Raw genomic sequence first — 17,607 nt, forward strand, 5'->3', positions numbered from 1 at the left:
GTCTTCAGCGCCAAGGGCCTCCTTGTCTTCCAGGGGTCTCTGTGGAGGCTCCATTGCTGGCGGTTAATTCACTGGCTGTTGGTAAATAAATGCATCCTTTGCTGGCCCTGGAGATGAGGGGGTGGGCTACAAGTGGCACCCCTCCAATCAGCCTTGGGGTGGGACACAGCCAGGAGCCCATCAACAACCACCACCCCCCCGCCACACACGCACACACCGCGCATCCTGCGTCCATCTAGGGACCAGGATACTCAGGCATGCTTGGAAGAGGATTAGTATGAATGACGCGGAAAATGGGCTCACGGCCCGGGAGGTGGTAAGGGTTTTAGGAGCTCTGTGCGGCAAAGTTAAAGTGGGGCTTCCCCGTTGGCTCAGACGGTAAAGAATCTGCCTGCCATGCAGGAGACCCAGGCTCCATCCCTGGGTCAGGGAGAGTCCCCTGGAGAAGGGACACCCACTCCCCACTCCAGTATTCTGGCCTGGAGAGTCCCATGAACAGAGAAGCCTGGCACATACCAGGGGCAAAGACCAAATTTTTTTTTTTTTTTTTACATTGCAGCCATGAGCATCATTGAGTGTCAGTGAGGGACAATGATTTCCATACACGGCGAGTTCAACCCAGTAGTGGACGCAGCCCAGCCGCTAAGCCGCAGAGTTGGAGCTGAAGCCGCAGGGCTGGTGGGGCAGGGGCTGGGGGCCGAGTGGCTCTGCCTCTTACATCAGGATGTGTGCGTGTCCGCAGGCTCGGTGTCCCGCTACAGGTTCCACACAGATGGGTTCTTTTCCCTAAGAACTGGCCCCCCTCCTGCCCCACTTAATGTCGACCCCTTCAGGTGATAACACGGCTTCTAGAAGGGCCACCTCCTGTATCCACTGCAGGTTGCCGTTGATCAGCCTGGCGCAGCGAGGCGCCCCCTGCCCCCCAGGCAGACTGTTCCTCCCGGGAGGCTCCCAGCAGAGCAGTGAGGCGCCCCCCACCCCCCAGGCAGACTGGTCCTCCCAGGAGGCTCCCAGCAGAGCAGCGAGGTGCCCCCCCCCCCCCCCGCCCCCCAGGCAATCTGGCTCCTCCCGGGAGGCTCCCAGCAGAAGCACTGTCTTCCAGCCCATCCTGGCAGCTGAGAGGACAATATGCTGGACCATCACCTCCTGAATTGTGTGGACGTGCGAGTTCAAAGAGGAGGCCGCTGCCCGCCTGCCTCCGCCTCCAGGCAGCCCTTCCTTCGCTGGTCACCCTGTTCACGGAAACACGGTGTTTGCAGGTTTGCGAGTGTGTGCGCAGGCAGCAACAAGGAGACCATGTTGCTGGCTTTGCGTGAGGACAGTTGCAGCGAAACCATGGACGGTGGGGGTGGGGGTGGGGGGTGGGCAGGGGTTGGGGCTCCAGCCTGCATGGCAGGAGTTTCCCCTGGTGAGGCACCAGGCTGGAGCTCGAATGGCCCTGTTGCCCGCCCTGATGGCGTTCATTTCAGATGCGTCAAAGGAAGCTGAGCAAGCGCGTGGCCTGGGCCTAACCCAGCTCTTCCGGTGGCCTCTGCCAGTTGCCCTCGTTCCGCACCCACGTCTATTCGTGCAGGTGTTTGTCTTGCAGATGAAAACCTCTCTTGTCCTGTCTCCTAGACAATTATAACTAAGGCGTTTGGGATTTCCCCTGGTGACGTGCTTCTTGTGGTAAGAAGGGCCATGCTGACAGGCTCCTGGTTGTGCCGTGCTCTGCAGCCCGATCATTGTGTGCTTGAGTTTGTCTCCTGAATACAGGGGCTTCCCAGGTGGCTCAGTGGTAAGGACCCTGCCTGTCAATGCAGGAGATGTAAGATTGATTCCTGGATCCGGAAGATCCCCGGGAGGAGGGCCTGGCCACCCACTGCAGCACTTTTGCTTAGGAAATCCCATGGCCAGAGGAGCCTGGCGGGCTGCAGTCCATGGGATCGGAGAGCTGCTCACGACTGAGTGACTTAGCACCCGAATCCAGGAAGCGGGTGCAGAGAGGCCGTGGAGACATGACAGAGCTCTTAGGGTGCGTCCTGCTGCTCTGCCTCTGACGCTGCAGGTGCCAGCGCGCGGGGGTGGCGAGCCTCACAGTTCAAGGGCGTGCCACGCGATTAGGAAGTCCCTGCAGAGAGCCACGGTGCCAGCGCGAATTGACGGTGGTGTGCGCGTCACCGAATGAACTCGGTGCCTCAGGACTAATAGGGAAGCAGAAGAGCGCAGGTGGTATAACGGGGGGGTTGCGCTCACACACTGGTCACAGTCTTACTAGGAGGAAGTGCCTCACAGGGCTAGTGTTCATTGTTTTCACTCTTTGCTCCCAAGCTGTCCGGGTATCATCCTTCTGTGCTTAAAAAATGTAGCAACAACCAGGTCCTGGTGGCCTGTTCTGGGACCTTTTCCTGTACACTCTCAGGTTTGGCGTCGGGGGTGTGTCACTTAAATGGACAGAAGACGTTAGCAAGAGAAAATACAGATTTCTCTCTGCCTAAGAAGGCGGCACTGCACAGGAGATACGATCCAAGGAGGCATTTAGAAGCTGGGGTTTACAGACCATCGTAATAGGGCTTGGGGAGAAAGAGAGGGGCACTTCCGGGAGAACAGATATCTTTCAGGAACATAACTGGGCTCTTAGGAGAACAGATGGGAGATACAGTCCTTGTATGGCAACGTCTGTTTGGGTGATTGCTTACCCAGGTGCTGACCTGTGCAGACTTCCGTTTAGTCATAAAAGTCATTGTTCCTGGGTTGTGAAAATCCTAAGGAGAGGCTTTATGGCAGTGGCATTTCTTTTTCTTTCTATATATATTTTATTGGCTTACAATGTTTCAGGGACACAGTGAGGTGACTAAGTTATACATATATACATATGTATTATTTTTCAGGTTATTTTCCATTGCAGGTTATTATAAGATATTGACTTTAGTTGCTTGTGCTATACAACCTTTGTTGCCTGTTGCCTGTGTACTTGATTTAAAAATTAGAAATCCAGCACTCTATTCATACTAAGTCAAACGAGTGGAATCGAAATGTCAAATTTTTCAATTAGGCCAAAATTCCCAAGTTTTCTACAATATATATTGTATTTATATACTAGTATATTGTATTTATTTTATTATAATACACTATTTATATATGTTTATACCGAAGCTTTTCTACTATGCTTGATTAAAAACTTGAGAAAGAACATCAAAAAAAAAAGAGAGAGATGGAGAAATTGGAAAACATAAACTAAATGAAATAGCACTGAATGTGAAACAGAAAAAGTGAAACAAACTGGGTAAAAGTATAAGATCATCATGTAGTCCAGTTGTTTTAAAACATGGCAACTCACCAGAAACAGATCTGGAGCTTTGGAGAAAAGCAAGCAATACCTGGGCATTTGTATTTTTTAAAAAATTCTAATTTAATTCTGACAGCCATATGGATTTTAAAAAGCGATTACAGGTTTTTCTGTTAAATGGTTTTTTGTGATACAGTTTTGGTGATACGGAATCGTATTATTTTCCTGTTGACCGATGATGAGACAGTGGTATTAAGTAAGTAATAGTTATGTAATCGCAATAGTGAAAGATGTTAATCAGTTTTCACAGTCAGTAGGCAAACAAAAAAATAAAGATCATTACAGTTGCAAGTCATAATGGGAAGACGATTAACCTAAAAATATAAAGTAATTACATACAGTCTGGGGGGAGTGATGTGGAAAGTGGGGGTGGACACACACACTCAAGAAGCCCCTCAAGTGTAGGCAGTCAGCACCTTTGATGCCTCCAAGCGCCCCTTCACCTCCACGGAATGGAGCAAGTGCAACCGATGCGCCTGTTTTCATGCGCCCGGCAAGTCTGTATCTTTTGGTTGGAACGTAGCTCAGTTTGTGAAGAATCTGCCTGCAATGCAGGAGACCCTAGATCGAGTCCTGGGTCAGGAAAATCTGCTAGAGAAGGGATAGGCTACCTACTCCAGCTTCCCTGGTGGCTCAGCTCGTAAAGAGTCCGCCTGCAATGCGTGAGACCTGGGTTCGATCTCTGGGTTGGGAAGATCCCCTGGAGAAGGGAAAGGCTACCCACTCCAGGATGCTGGCCTGGAGAATCCCACGGACCGTATAGTCCATGAGGTCGCAGAGTCGGACATGACTGAGCGACTTTTCACTTTTCATGTGGTGCGTTTAGTTCATTTACATTTAAGCTAATTTCACTTTTCACTTGGTGCATTTAATTCATTTACACTTAAGGTAATTATTGAAATACATGATCCCGTTACCATTTTCTTAATTGTGTAGGGTTTATTTTCTGTAGGTCTTCTCTACGCAGGAAACACAAGAGAAGGAATGGACGTACTGATTTTTTAAAAATCTTTTGCGCTCGTGGCATGGGGTATGGGATCTTAGTTCCCCCACCAGCGATGGAACCTATACTCCGAGTATCAGTTCCACTGCACCACTAGGGAGGTCTCTGTGCAATTGAATTTTTCAGGGAGCCTTCGAGGGCTTGGTAAAGCCCATTCAGATGGTAAAGAGTCTGCCTGCAATATAGGAGACCCAGGTATGATCCCTGTGTTGGGAAGATCCCCTGGAGGAGGAAATGGCAGCCCACTCCAGTATTCTTGCCTGGAGAATCCTTTGGACAGAGGAGCCTGGCGCGGTACAGTCTATGGGTTGCACAGAGTCAGACACGACTCTACAAGTAACACTTAACACAGGGAGCCTTTGCTTTGAGGAATATAAAGACGGTTTAGAAAAAACCCTCTTCCCACTGCTGTTGATTCTCAAATGTCTTCAGCTCAGAAGAATCCTTGGGCCCCTGTGGCGTGTTCTGGCCCTCCTTTACCCCCGAGGGAGTCCCTGGTTTTCTTTTTTTCTTTTTACTTCCAAACCCTAACCCTAACCCTTCCTGCTTCCTCTCCCCTGACATTCAGCGTCTGGCTGGCCAGCAGGAAGGCCTCTGCTCAGTTAGCTCTGCATTGCTGGAGGCCCTCAACTCCTCCTCCATCCAGAGAGGCCTCGCCTTCCCCTTGGCTTCGGGCAGTGCTGCCTTCCAGGAGCCCTTGGTCCGGCTCCCCCTCTGACCAGCTGGTCTCGGGCCGGCCCCAGGAGCCTCCCAGGCTCCATGATGCCCATGTTGGGTCCCACCTGCACCTTCCCACGGTCTGTGGCTGCTGGCACATCCCAGGCCCTCCCCAGCTGGGTGGTGTCAGTGACCTCCCGAACGGGAGGCCCTTGTCCCCTCGCATCTCCCCCAGACCGGCTGCACCGCCTCGCTCTGCCGGCAGCCCTGCGGAGATCAAAGGCCACGGTGCGTGGTCCTTCGGATTGCAGGGTGACTTAGGCGGCCAGGCCTGGGCGCTCCCAGTTGCCAAGAAGACACGGGCTCCCGTGGGACTTCCCTGGCCGTCCAGTGGTCCAGAACTTAGCCTTCCAGTGTGTGGGTTTGATGCCTGGTTGAGGAACTAAGATTCCTACCTGCCTGAAGGCCCCAAAACAAAAACATAGACAGAAGCAGTGTTTACCAGACCTTCAAAATGGTCCCATATGAAAAAAAAAATCTTAAAGAAATGGGCCACCTACAGCCCATAGGCCTAGAATGCATAGCGAATAATGCTGTGTAATTACATTATTTAAAGACATAATGACCCACTCTCAGCTGTCTGAGATGGAACGATGGGAGAGATATAACTCTTCCTGGACAGGACGTATGAAATATACCTCCTACACACACTTCTCACTTCACCTGGATGGGTGTTCATCTCCATTTTCACATCCAGTATAGTTGTGTGTGTGTGTGTGTGTGTGTGTGTGTGTGTGTGTTAGTCTGACTCTTGGGACCCCATGATGGACTGTAGCCCACCAGGCTCCTCTGTCCATGGGATTTTCCAAGGCAACAATACTGGAGTGGGTTGCCATTCCCTTCTCCAGGGCATCTTCCCATCTGAGGGATCGAACCTGTGTCTCCTGCATTGGCAGGCGGGTTCTTTAACCACTGAGCTACCCGGGAAGTCCCTCAAGTGTCACCAGTCGTCGTGTTTGATATATTTCAAGCCGGGAAATCAAGCGGCAGCCCCGTCTCCCTTTACAGGGACCCTTGAGCAATCTCACTGAAGTTCCAGCACTGAGAACCTCTTCCTACACCCCTGCCCCATCTCCCTTTGCCATCGCAGGGAGCATCCACCTGACCGGAGCCCTTCGCTGTGTCTGTCTGTGACGTTTCTGTTGGGCTGTGTTCGGCGTGAGTTGCTTCTGGTTCTGTGGATTCATATGCACAGACACATACATCAAACAAGGTGTAAGTTGGTGCAGTCATGTGCCGGAAGCCGACTGGAAGCATCACCTGAGGAGCTCCTGTATGCCTGGCTCCTGTAGTGTGGTTGCGCCAGCATGCCTGCCGAGCGGCTTTCTCGGTTCTCTACACGTGGCTGTGAAATCTCCCCGCGTCGGCCGTTTCAGAGGACGGGAGTTCTCATGAGGCCATCAGGACAGCGTGTCCATGTAACCCAGCCATCTTAAGCTGCCATCACAGAATGAAGATCTGACAGGACTTCAGGCCTTTACAAGGCGGCTTGTATCTTAGATTTCTGATAAATTAACTAAACAGCCGTGCCTGCATATACATGTATTAGACACACACGACTCTGCTAGTCTGGGAGCAGTAGGGATTTCCAGGTGGGCCTAGTGGTGAAGGACCTGCTTGCCAATGCAGGAGACGCAGGTTCGATTCCCAGGATGGGAAGATTCCCCTGGAGGAGGGCATGGCAACCCACTCCAGTATTCTTGCCTGGAGAATTCCATGGACAGAGGACCTGGTGGGCTACAGTCCACGGGGGCGCAGAGAATGGGACGCGACCGAAGCGACCTAGCATGCACGCGTGGGAGCAATCTCACTCAAGTTCCAGCACTAAGAAACTCTTCTTGCACCCCTGATTTTGCCTGCGGAATGTGTGTAAAGCACAGCTGTGGTCTTGTTTCCAGTTCAGTCTGCCTGGCTCCCCACAGGACCCCATCAAGTGTATACCCTTTCACCCGGCCACTTTCTCCCTCACGGGTTCCTGCAGAATTCCATCTTAGCTGCTGCTTGTATGAGTGAGAGTGAACATCGCTCAGTCGTGTCCGACTCTGTGGCCCCATGGAATTCTCCAGGCCAGAATACTGGAGTGGGTAGCCTTTCCATTCTCCAGGGGATCTTCCTGACCCAGGGGTTGAACCCGGGTCTCTCGCATTGCAGGCGGATTCTTTACCAGCTGAGCCACCTGGGGCTAGTGTATAATGGGCAGGGAAGGGGTAGGAGGCACCCTATAGGGTTAAAAAAACACAGCTAATACAAAGACTTCTTAGCGTGTGCCAGTGAGCAGAATGCCTGAGAAACCCTGGATCGGTTGTACACTAGGTTAGACAGATTGAATGGATGCAAACTTGGACCAACTCCAGGCAATGGTGGTAGACAGAGAGGCCTGGTGTGCTGCCGTCCATGGGGCCGGGAGCAGTCAGACACACCTTGGCCGCTGACCCACAGCAGCAACACCGGTTCAGCTCCTACTGAGTTGGTTACTGTTGCTTCGGTGGCTCAGTGTGGTGTGAGGGCTTGCCAGGTGGCTCAGTGGTAAAGAACCTGCCTGCTAGCGCAGGAGGCTCTGATTTGATTCACCGGTCGGGAAGACCCCCTGGGGGAGGAGGGCACGACAACCCGCCACTATTCTTCCCTGGAGAATCCCATGGACAGAGGAGCCTGGCGGGCTGCAGCCCATGGGGTTGCAAAGAATCGGGACATACCTGAGCGTGCACGAACGAACACATGTTTCCTTGCGTGTGTATCAGTTCCCGTGGTAGCTGCCAGGCTGTCTGTACACGGCGTCCGCGGGCAGATAGGGAAAATTCCCTCAGTGGGTCCGTCCTGTGATAACGTCGTTTGCGGCCAAGCGTGCTGGGGAAGTGCGGCCACGGCAGGTGGGAGGAAGCGTGGTCGGCTCCGCTGGAGCTGCGTCACCCGGGAAGCGCTTGCTTCCTTTGCGCGGACCGCAGGCGCAGGACGTCCCCAGGCGCTTCTTCCGCTGAGAAGGTCGCCCCGGGGGGCGTGTGGTCAGTGTGCCCGGCGGCCGGGGAGCAGGAGCACAGACTGGGGGGCTGTGGGGGCTGCAGCAGCAGACGCGTGTGCGCCCTGGTCCTGGGGCCGGGGTCCAGCGCAAGGGGCGCTCGTCAGGGCGTCCCGCTCGCTCCCGTGTCCTCACGGAGGCGGTCCTCACGGAGGCGGTCCTCTGGGGCGAGGAGGGCGGGGCGCACAGAACGACTTCCCTGTCTTCTTCCAGGGATCCCCACCCTCTCTGATGAGGCCCCCTTGGGACTCAGTCATCTGAAAGGCCTTCCAGGGACCCCGTCTCCAAGTCCACCGGGTGAGAGGCTTTAGCACGGATGTAGTCAGACACATTAGCCACCTAATCGTCAAGGCTGACGGCGCAGGCCAGCTCTCAACACGGGAGACCAGTGGGGCCTTGGGCCAGTGCTGTGGTTTACCAGTACCCCGCAAAAGGCCGAGGGAGCCACCTCTGCTCACACCCAGCTCTTGCCTCTCACACCAAGACCTCTTCTCTGACACTCACACAGCTGTGCTCACACCCTGACATCTGTGGTCACACCCAGCCCTTGCCTCTGACATTCACCCACCTCTGCTCACACTCACACACCTCTGTGCATGCCCAGCCATCTCTAGTCACACCCAGCCCTCTCCTCTCACACCCAGCCCATCTCTCATACTCAGCCACCTCACCTCACACCCAGCCCCTCTGCTCACACCCAGCCCAGTCCTGCTCCCCCAGGACACAGGCAGGCCCGTCTTGTCTGCCTGGCTCTCCCCAGTGCCCTCAAACCCAGGCTGTCAGGAAGCAGGCTCTCCTTCCCTCCGCCGTAACGGTGACCCCAGTGCCCTCCTCGTCAGAAAGCCTGGACTCCCCTTCGCCTCAACAGGGGCTGTGTCGTCCATCAGACTCCACGTTGCCTCTGAAGGATTTCCCTGATCCCATCCACTGTCCCTTCCATCCACCACCATCACACAGAGCTTCTGTTTCCTTAGCAAGATTCTTCATCGCTAGCAAGTGGACCGTCTTAGTTCTGTCGATGCTCGTCTTTCAGGGACCTCCTGACTCCCTGGTGGTTCAGACGAGCAGCCGGGTGAAGCTTGTGGACGTGGGCCATCCCACGGGGCCCCCCGCCAAGTCTGAGCATCTCTGGAGGAGCAGGGTCGCCACCTCCGGGTGCTGAGCCCCTGAAACGCTTCGCTTCACCTCCCCAGTCGTTCGTTGCAAATGTCATCCCTTCTAAATTAAACCCCTCCAGCTACAGTTTAATTAAGCTCATCTGTTCTGGAGATGAAGTCCAGATATATTTGAGCCCTCAGCTTGGTGAGGGCTCCAGAATGCTCCACACTGCATTCTGGAGACCCGGACACCATCCCTTAATGCTGTGGCCCTCCTGCCGCTGTGACCTTCAGCTCACCTCTGAGCCTCGGTCGGTGCGGGTCCCTCACCGGGGACAGTGGCAGGAGAGTGCTGGCTGGCCTCTGTGCTCCCGTGTAATGCTCTACAGCCCCTGTGTGGCTCCGAGTCCTGAACACGGCCCTTTGGCCACCGCCCCAGATATAGCAGGCGCCGCTCAGGTGCCCGCTGTCTGCCTGGCACTGTAGTGGGTGGGCTGCCTCTCCCTCACACCCGCCCAGTGACACACACACGCTGTGAGAGGAGTGTTCCCGACCAGCCACTGCCTAAGACTCTTGGAAGTGTGTCCTGGGGTGCCCACTCCAGGTGCCAGGCTCCTCATTGTCCTGAAAGTGTGGGCTGCTGAGCTCCTCAGTGTCCTGAAAGTGTGTCCCAGGGTGCCCACTCCGGGTGCCGAGCTCCTCAGTGTCCTGAAAGTGTGTCCTGGGGTGCCCGCTAAGGGTGCCGAGCTCCAAAAATCACCCCCATAGGTTAAAGTTTCCTATCTGTTGTGTCTGTGCGCAGGTTGGAAAAGACATTCCAGACCTAGAATACTTGAGAGTCAAGTTTGTTAGAGTGGAAGACGCTGTCAGAACAGCGGCTCACGGGAGGGCCGATGCTTTCGTTGGTCGGTAGTTGATGTTTGCAAGTTCAGGACAAAGCCGATTCCTGCTGGAGGGGTGGTATTAGGTGACTGGTTATTAGGGCGTCAAAAGCAATCATAGTCTGTGTGTGTGTGTGTTGTTTATGTTGGGTGTTGTGTGAGTGTATTGTGCGTGTGGTGTATGAGTGGGTGTTTTCTGTGTTGTGTGTATTGTGGGTGTGGTGTGTGTTTTGTGTGAGTGGGTATATTCTGAGTTGTATGTCTGTGGGTGTGGTGTGTGGTGTGTGACTGGGTGCGTTCTGTGTTCTGGGTGTGGTGTGTGTGTGTTGTATGAGTGGCTGTATTCTGTGTTGTGTGTGCTGTGTGCATTGAGGCTGTGTTGTCTGTATTGCAGCTGTGTTGTGTGTATCGTGGGTGTTGTGTATATTGTGGGTGGATTGTGTGTATGCTGTATCATGTGTTGTGTGTATCATGTGTGTTGTGTGTACTGTGTATGTATTGCTGGTGTGTTGTGTGCATTCTGAGTATGTTGTGTATGCTGTGTGTTGTGTGCATCATAGGTTGTTGTGTATGCTGTGTGGTGTGTATGCTATGTGTTTTGTGTAATATGGGTGTGGTGTGTGTATTTCAGGTGTGCTGTGTGTATCGTAGGTTGTGTTACTGTGTGGTGTGTATTGCGGGTGTTGTATATCGCGTGTTGTGTGTATGCTGTGTGTTGTGTGTATCGTAGGTGGTTGTGTGTACTGTAGGTGTGGTGTGTACTGTGTGTGGTGGGTGTGGTATGTATTGCGGGTGTTATGGGTGTGTTGTGTTGTGTGTATCGTGTGTTGTGTATTGTAGGTGTGTTATGTTGTGTGTAACTTGTGTTTTGTGTGCTGTGTATTGCAGGTGTGTTGTGTGTATTGCGGGTGTGTTGTGTGTCGTGTGTTGTGTGTACTGTGTTGTGTATTGCGGGTGTGTCGTATGTTGTGTGTGTTGTGGGTGTGTTGTGTGTACTGCGTGTATCGTGTGTGTGTTGTGTATGCTGTGTTGTGTGTATAGTAGGTGTGTACTGTGTGTGGTGTGCTCTGTGTTGTGTGTACTGTGGGTGTGTTGTGTGTACTGTGTGGTGTGTGTAATATGGGTGTGGTGTGTATTGCGGGTGTGTTGCATATCGCGTGTTGTGTGTATGCTGCGTGTTGTGTGTATCGTAGGTGGTTGTGTGTACTGTGGGTGTGGTGTGTGCTGTGTGTGGTGGGTGTGGTGTGCCGTGTGTATTGCGGGTGTGTCGTGTGTATATCACGTGTTGTGTGTATGCTGCGTGTTGTGTGTATCGTAGGTGGTTGTGTGTACTGTGGGTGTGGTGTGTGCTGTGTGTGGTGGGTGTGGTGTGTGCTGTGTGTGGTGGGTGTGGTGTGCTGTGTGTGCTGCGGGTGTGTCGTGTGTATATCGCGTGTTGTGTGTATGCTGCGTGTTGTGTGTATCGTAGGTGGTTGTGTGTACTGTGGGTGTGGTGTGTGCTGTGTGTGGTGGGTGGTGGTGCTGTGTGTGGTGGGTGTGGTGTGCTGTGTGTATTGCGGGTGTGTCGTGTGTATATCGCGTGTTGTGTGTATGCTGTGTTGTGTGTATCGTAGGTGGTTGTGTGTTCTGTGGGTGTGGTGTGTGCTGTGTGTGGTGGGTGTGGTGTGCCGTGTGTATTGCGGGTGTGTCGTATATCGCGTGTTGTGTGTATGCTGCGTGTTGTGTGTATCGGAGGTGGTTGTGTGTACTGTGGGTGTGGTGTGTGCTGTGTGTGGTGGGTGTGGTGTGCTGTGTGTGCTGCGGGTGTGTCGTGTGTATATCGCGTGTTGTGTGTATGCTGCGTGTTGTGTGTATCGTAGGTGGTTGTGTGTACTGTGGCTGTGGTGTGTGCTGTGTGTGGTGGGTGTGGTGTGCTGTGTGTGCTGCGGGTGTGTCGTGTGCGTTGTGTGTGCTGTGTATTGTGTGTGTGCTGTGAGTGCTGCGGGTGTCCGCCCCCAGCGCGCGGAGGCAGCAGGGCGGAGCGCACGGAGGAAGGCGGGGAGCATCCCTGCTGACGGCGCGGCCCCCGCAGACAGACGCACAGCGCACAGGGCGCCGCGCCCCGCAGCAGGGCTGCCCGGGGCTCCGGGGGAGGAAGCTGTCTGCAGCGCAGGGACGCGGGCCGGCCCCTGGGCGGGCAGAGCCCTGGAGGAGGGCAGAGCCCTGGAGGAGGGCAGAGCCCTGGAGGAGGGCAGAGCCCTGGAGGAGGGCAGAGCCCTGGAGGAGGGCAGAGCCCTGGAGGAGGGCAGAGCCCTGGAGGAGGGCAGAGCCCTGGAGGAGGGCAGAGCCCTGGAGGAGGGCAGAGCCCTGGAGGAGGGCAGAGCCCTGGAGGAGGGCAGAGCCCTGGAGGAGGGCAGCCCGCTCCCGTGTTCTTGCCTGAGAGTCCCACGGACAGAGGAGCCTGGCGGGCTGCAGTCACAGAGAGTGGGACACACGCGCGCGCGCGCGCTCCCTCGGCCCGTGGGGAGTTCCGGGGGCGCAGGGAGATTGGGCAGGCGCGTGTGCTCCCGGGAGGGAGGGGGTGTGAGGCTGACGGCCCGCTCAGCCCCGGGCAGGCTCCGGCTCCCACTCGGAGCGCGGACTGCCCTGAACCTGGCGTGGGCGCCGGTCGCAGGACGGCGCGGGGGTCTCGCTGACCAGCTGCCCCCTCCTCGGGATACAGACGCCCCGCTTCGAGGCGGTGTCTGAGCAAGCCAGCACAGGTACCGCGCCCGGTGCTCGGTCTTGGGGTTCAGGCGGTCCCGAGGCGTGCTCTGCACACCCCGGGGCTGGGCTCCTCACTGACCCGGTGTGACGTTTAAGGAGCAATCCACTGTGCCTGACACGTGGCCGGCAGTGAGGTCACTTTATGCCTCACCCGCGTGCTTTCTTCTTACCCTTCACAACCTCCTCTCGTGCTTGGCACGCTCCGACGGAACCGCTTCTTAAAGATTCCAGTGAAATTAACTTGTGAGTCTAGAACCCGGTCTGCCCGCTGAGCTGTGCCAGCTTTCGGGGCTGAGAGCGATGGGCCAGCCCGCCGTCAAGTGCCAGGGTGGGCCGCGCTCGGATGGGGAGCATGCCAGCCCCCTCTTTGCCCCTCACGGGTGATGAACCGGGCGACTCCCATCCACACCCTTCCTGGGTCCCGCAGAAACTCCGGCCATGCCCACAGGCGGACTCAGCCGCCAGCCACGGGGGCTGTGCCCACCCAGGCGAGACGCGTGGGTACCGACTGGGACGACTCAACCCTCTTTTTTTTTTTTTGCCTCCCTTGCCCCGCAGTGCCTGGTCTTCGAGGACGCACCCAACGGGGTGGAGGCGGCCCTCGCCGCCGGGATGCAGGTGGTCATGGTCCCCGACGGAAAGCTGAACCCAGACCTGACCTCCAAGGCCACCCTCGTGCTGGGCTCCCTGCAGGATTTCCAGCCCGAGCTGTTCGGCCTGCCTCCCTACGACTGAGACGGTGCCCACCCGCCCCTGCCCCGGCTGTCTCCGCTGGCAGAGGGCCGGGGCATGCCCTGAGGAGCTGGAGGGAAGCCCCGCGCCCAGACCTCCCCGGGAACCGGCCTTCAACTCCAAGCCTTCTCAGCTCGCGGAGGGCCGGGCCGGCGCTCTCCACGGGCTGCAAACTCTCACTTGACACGCAGAAGGCAGACCCAGCCCAGAACACAAGATGGAAGATTCTCACTCGAATAATCGTATTTAATCTGAATGATTTAGCTTCACGTCCTTTATCTTCTTTGGTGTTCTCAACCCTGGCTGGCAACTGTAAAATATGTATGCATATGTGTATGTGCTTGTATGTATATATATGTAGGTACATATTTACTTCTATTTATAGACATCAAGTACTGTATCAGTCTTAAGTGCGTTTTTGTCTTCAAGGGCAGTAACAACTGTTACAAGTGAGGTGGTCATTCTGTTTGTAATCTGAGTGGGAAATTCACATCAGGACCTGTGGTCAGAGCCCGTGACCGCGATCATCCGTTGTTTGCTGTCGGTGTGGACATCGTTGTAGCCTACGTCTTACGTCGAGGTGCGTATGCACATTCGAGAACATTTTCTACCTCAGAGAAATCGTTTCCTTTAAGATCATTTATTTTTCTAATACGCTCTTCGGTGGAGATAGAATTGGACTGGAGAATGCAGTCTTGGTATCACCAAGAACCCACTTGGGGAACAGTTTATCGGACATTACATGCTGGTGATTAACGCCTTCTAATAGATTTCTTCCAGAAGCCTGGCACGCTGCAGTCCATGGGGTTGTAAGGAGTCGGACACGACTTAGCGACTGGATAACAACAGACTTCCTCAGCCTTTTGCGTTGGGAACATCATTGAAAAATGAGAATGATATAATCACAGGGTGTTCCTACTGGGTGGCCCCCCACCCAAGTATTCTCTGTTACTGATTGTCTTAAGCTGATTTTCAACTGTGTAAGGTCTTAGAAAAATGAAAGAAATGTGTGTGACGGTGATGATTGTTCATGATTATTTCTGGCCTTTGACCAGTTTTGCACCGTTTCAGCTAATTGATCTCAATATTTCTTGATGGCCCTGTATACGTGTCTCTTTGAATTCTCCCTGAAATTGCTTGTAACATGTTACTGTTTCCCTCACCAGTTAATTTCATTGAATAAAAGTTTTGACTCTTGTTTCTGTTTTATTTGTGAGTATGATTTTATCATTCTCTTTTTTAAAAAATGTCATATCCCAGGGACTTCCCTGGTGGTGCTCTTCACCATCCAGTGCTTGGGGGTGTCAGTTCGATCCCTTGTTGGGACGCTTAAGATCCCACATGCCTTATGGTCAAAAATCCAAAACAGAACAGAAACAATATTGTAACAAACTCAATAAAGACTTAAAATTATCTTCTAACAAATGTAAAACATAAATGTGACTGGTTGACTTTTTATTTTTTTAAGCCACAAACAGTATTAATACTGTTAAGATGATATTTGCATATGTATATTTTAAAATTTTTATTGAAATATACTTGTTTCACAATGTTGTGTAGCTTCAGGTGTTCAGCAGACTGATTTGCTGATACACGTGTATTTATTCTTTTTCTGATTGTTTCCTATTATAGGTTATTCCAGAATATTGAGTGGAGTTTGCTGTGCTGTACAAGTACGTCCTTGTTATCTATTTTATATACAGTAGGCATTTACATACGGTCAGTGAACCAAGCTTTCTTTGCACTCTGCAGATAAAGGTTCTCAGTGAAATGGTCACCTACTTGATTTGTAAGTGATCACATTCTTCCCAAATGTTTGTGCTTTGTGAATAGGTCGTTTCTGTCATTTGTTTTACACTGCACGTATAAATGATATCATACGGTATTTGTCTTTCTCTGACTTCCTTCACTTAGTACGATCATCTCTGGGCCCACCCATGTTTCTGTAAACGGCCCGTCTTTGCATCTCTTATTAAGCATGAGACCAGGGGAAACATGCTATTAAATACATTTACTCATTGAGAACCTTGTCAGAGAGGTGGTGAGTTCATATATTATGCAGAGGCATTTAAAATGACTTGTTTACAAAATCCGCTTTGCGGAAGAATTGGCTTGCATTCCACATTCAGAGTCTCAGTCAGATAAGGACACGTATTTATTGTGAAGAACACCTATTTCTCTGTTAGCCGAGTCAATACTCTTAGTTGGTGATGTACTCACTATTCCCTTTAAAAGTCAAAAACAAAAGGATTCCTCCTTCAGTACGTTTTTATCGCCATTCTAGAAATTCTAGTCAATGACTAATGCCCCTTAATGTTTACATATGAGTCCCATGATATAAAATCTCTCTGAACCGTGTCTGTGTCTCCACTTCCGAAGGACGTCTTCACTGGATACTGAATTCTGAAGTGTTAGTTGCTCGGTTGTGTCTAAGTCTTTGTGACTCCATGGACTGTAGCCTGCCCAGCTCCTTTGTGCATAGAATTCTCCAGGCAAGAATACTGGAGTGGGTTGCCATTCCCTTCTCCAAGAGATCTTCCCAACCCAGGGATCGAACCCGGGTCTTCTGCATAGGCAGGCGGATTCCTTACTGCTGAGCCATCCGGGAAGCCCCAGACTGCCCCTTGTTATCCCCCTCTAAGTCTTAACGTCTTGAGGAGACGAAGTGAGGTACAATTTAGGTTTTATATCTAGTGAGGCCAGTGCTGGGGCTGAGTGTTAAAGGTTAACACTCAGGGCAACACTTCAGACGACGTCATCATTCCCCGCATTGTTAATCGTGATCCACAGGGAAATACATAGACATTGTTGGTAATTAAACTATCAAGGATGTTTGGCATCGCAAGAGCATTGTCCGGGTGCAGAACTGACTCGTAGAGGTCTCGCCTGGATACAGCCAGCCCTGTATTTATTTCCCCTTGGGCCCATGCTGTTGAAGGCAGCCCACAGAACGCACTCTTGCCTTATTAGCTGCACCATCCTTTTTTTAAAAAAATTATTTTTGATCTGGACCATTTTTTTACGTCTATTGAAATTTGTCACAATATTGTTTCTGTTTTATGCTCTGCGTTTTTGACCAGGAAGCTTGTGGGATCCTAGCTCCCCAGCCAGAAATCGAACCCGCACCTCCTGCCTTGCAAGGCAGAGTCTTAACCGCTGGACCGCCGGGAAAGTGCCTGAGTCATCCATTTTTATTTAAGGAGACTATTTTCCGTATACAAGTTTGAGAGATGCCCACTAATGGAGAAAATACGAAGCCTCTCGAATGCCAGCTCTTCTCTCTTGCCTTCACTGGCTCCCTTGTGACTGCAGTCTTCAGGACTATCGAGCGAACCTCCGGGAAGCTGTGAAGTGTCAGTCTCGAGCTGTTGGGAAACACTTACCAGGCCCCCGGGTGATGAGCTCGTTGTTCCCCGCTGGTCCCCTTCCTAACACGCAGTCGTGTTGGTGAGGCGAGCTGTTGGCCCGTCCAAGGCCGGATCTGGCGCGACCGCGATGCGTGTGTTTGCAGCATCCCTGCGGGGTTCCTACAGGCCATCTATTGCTAGGCTCACAGTCCCTTGAGAAGAGCATCCGCTGGTGGTGGTTGAGTCCCTCAGTCACGTCCGACTCTTTTGCGACCCTCCCCCCAACACGGTACAGTCGCTGTAGCCCTCCAGGCTCCTCTCCGTGAGATTTCCCAGGCAAGAATACTGGGCATGGGTTGCCATTTCCTTCTCCAGGGAGATCTTCGCGAGCCAAGGATCAAACTTGCGTCTCCTGGTTACTCTTGGGGCAGGTTTTTAACCTTGGTCTCGATGACTGGGATCTGAAGTTTTTTCATCCATCTCTTTTTCTAACGGTACCTTTTTTTTGGTCTTTATTTTGTAAATTTATATTTAATTGGAGGCTAATAGCTTTACAATGCTGTGTTGGTTTCTGCCTTGCAGCCAAGTGAATCAGCTACATGTCTCCCTATACGTATATCCCCTCGCTCTTAAGCGTCGCTCTCAGCCCCCATCCCACCCCTCCAGCTCATCACAGAGCCCCGAGCCGAGGTCCCTGTGCTATCCTGCATCTTCCCACTAGCTGGCTAGCTTACACCCGTG

General features: G+C 52.9%; 1 protein-coding gene across 4 annotated transcripts in view; it reads left to right on the plus strand.

The window, feature by feature from the left end:
* PUDP (pseudouridine 5'-phosphatase) overlaps positions 1-14,728 on the plus strand; it is a 59,715-nt gene extending 44,987 nt beyond the window's left edge. Inside the window, exons 4-5 of one of the 4 annotated variants that reach the window (XR_001917559.1) lie at positions 13,346-14,099; positions 14,289-14,728. Coding sequence is in view for 1 of the 4 variants with exons in the window: in XM_018043776.1 (XP_017899265.1) it covers positions 13,346-13,522 (177 nt within the window). In the remaining 3 variants the exon portion in view is untranslated. Of the gene's footprint in view, positions 1-13,345 lie in introns of all 4 variants that reach the window. The other 3 variants (XR_001917558.1, XR_001917560.1, XM_018043776.1) reach the window with 3 other exon arrangements.
* Positions 14,729-17,607: the final 2,879 nt, after the last annotated feature.

Source organism: Capra hircus (genome assembly GCF_001704415.2).
Source record: "Capra hircus breed San Clemente chromosome X unlocalized genomic scaffold, ASM170441v1, whole genome shotgun sequence".
In the NCBI taxonomy this organism is placed as follows: domain Eukaryota; kingdom Metazoa; phylum Chordata; class Mammalia; order Artiodactyla; family Bovidae; genus Capra; species Capra hircus.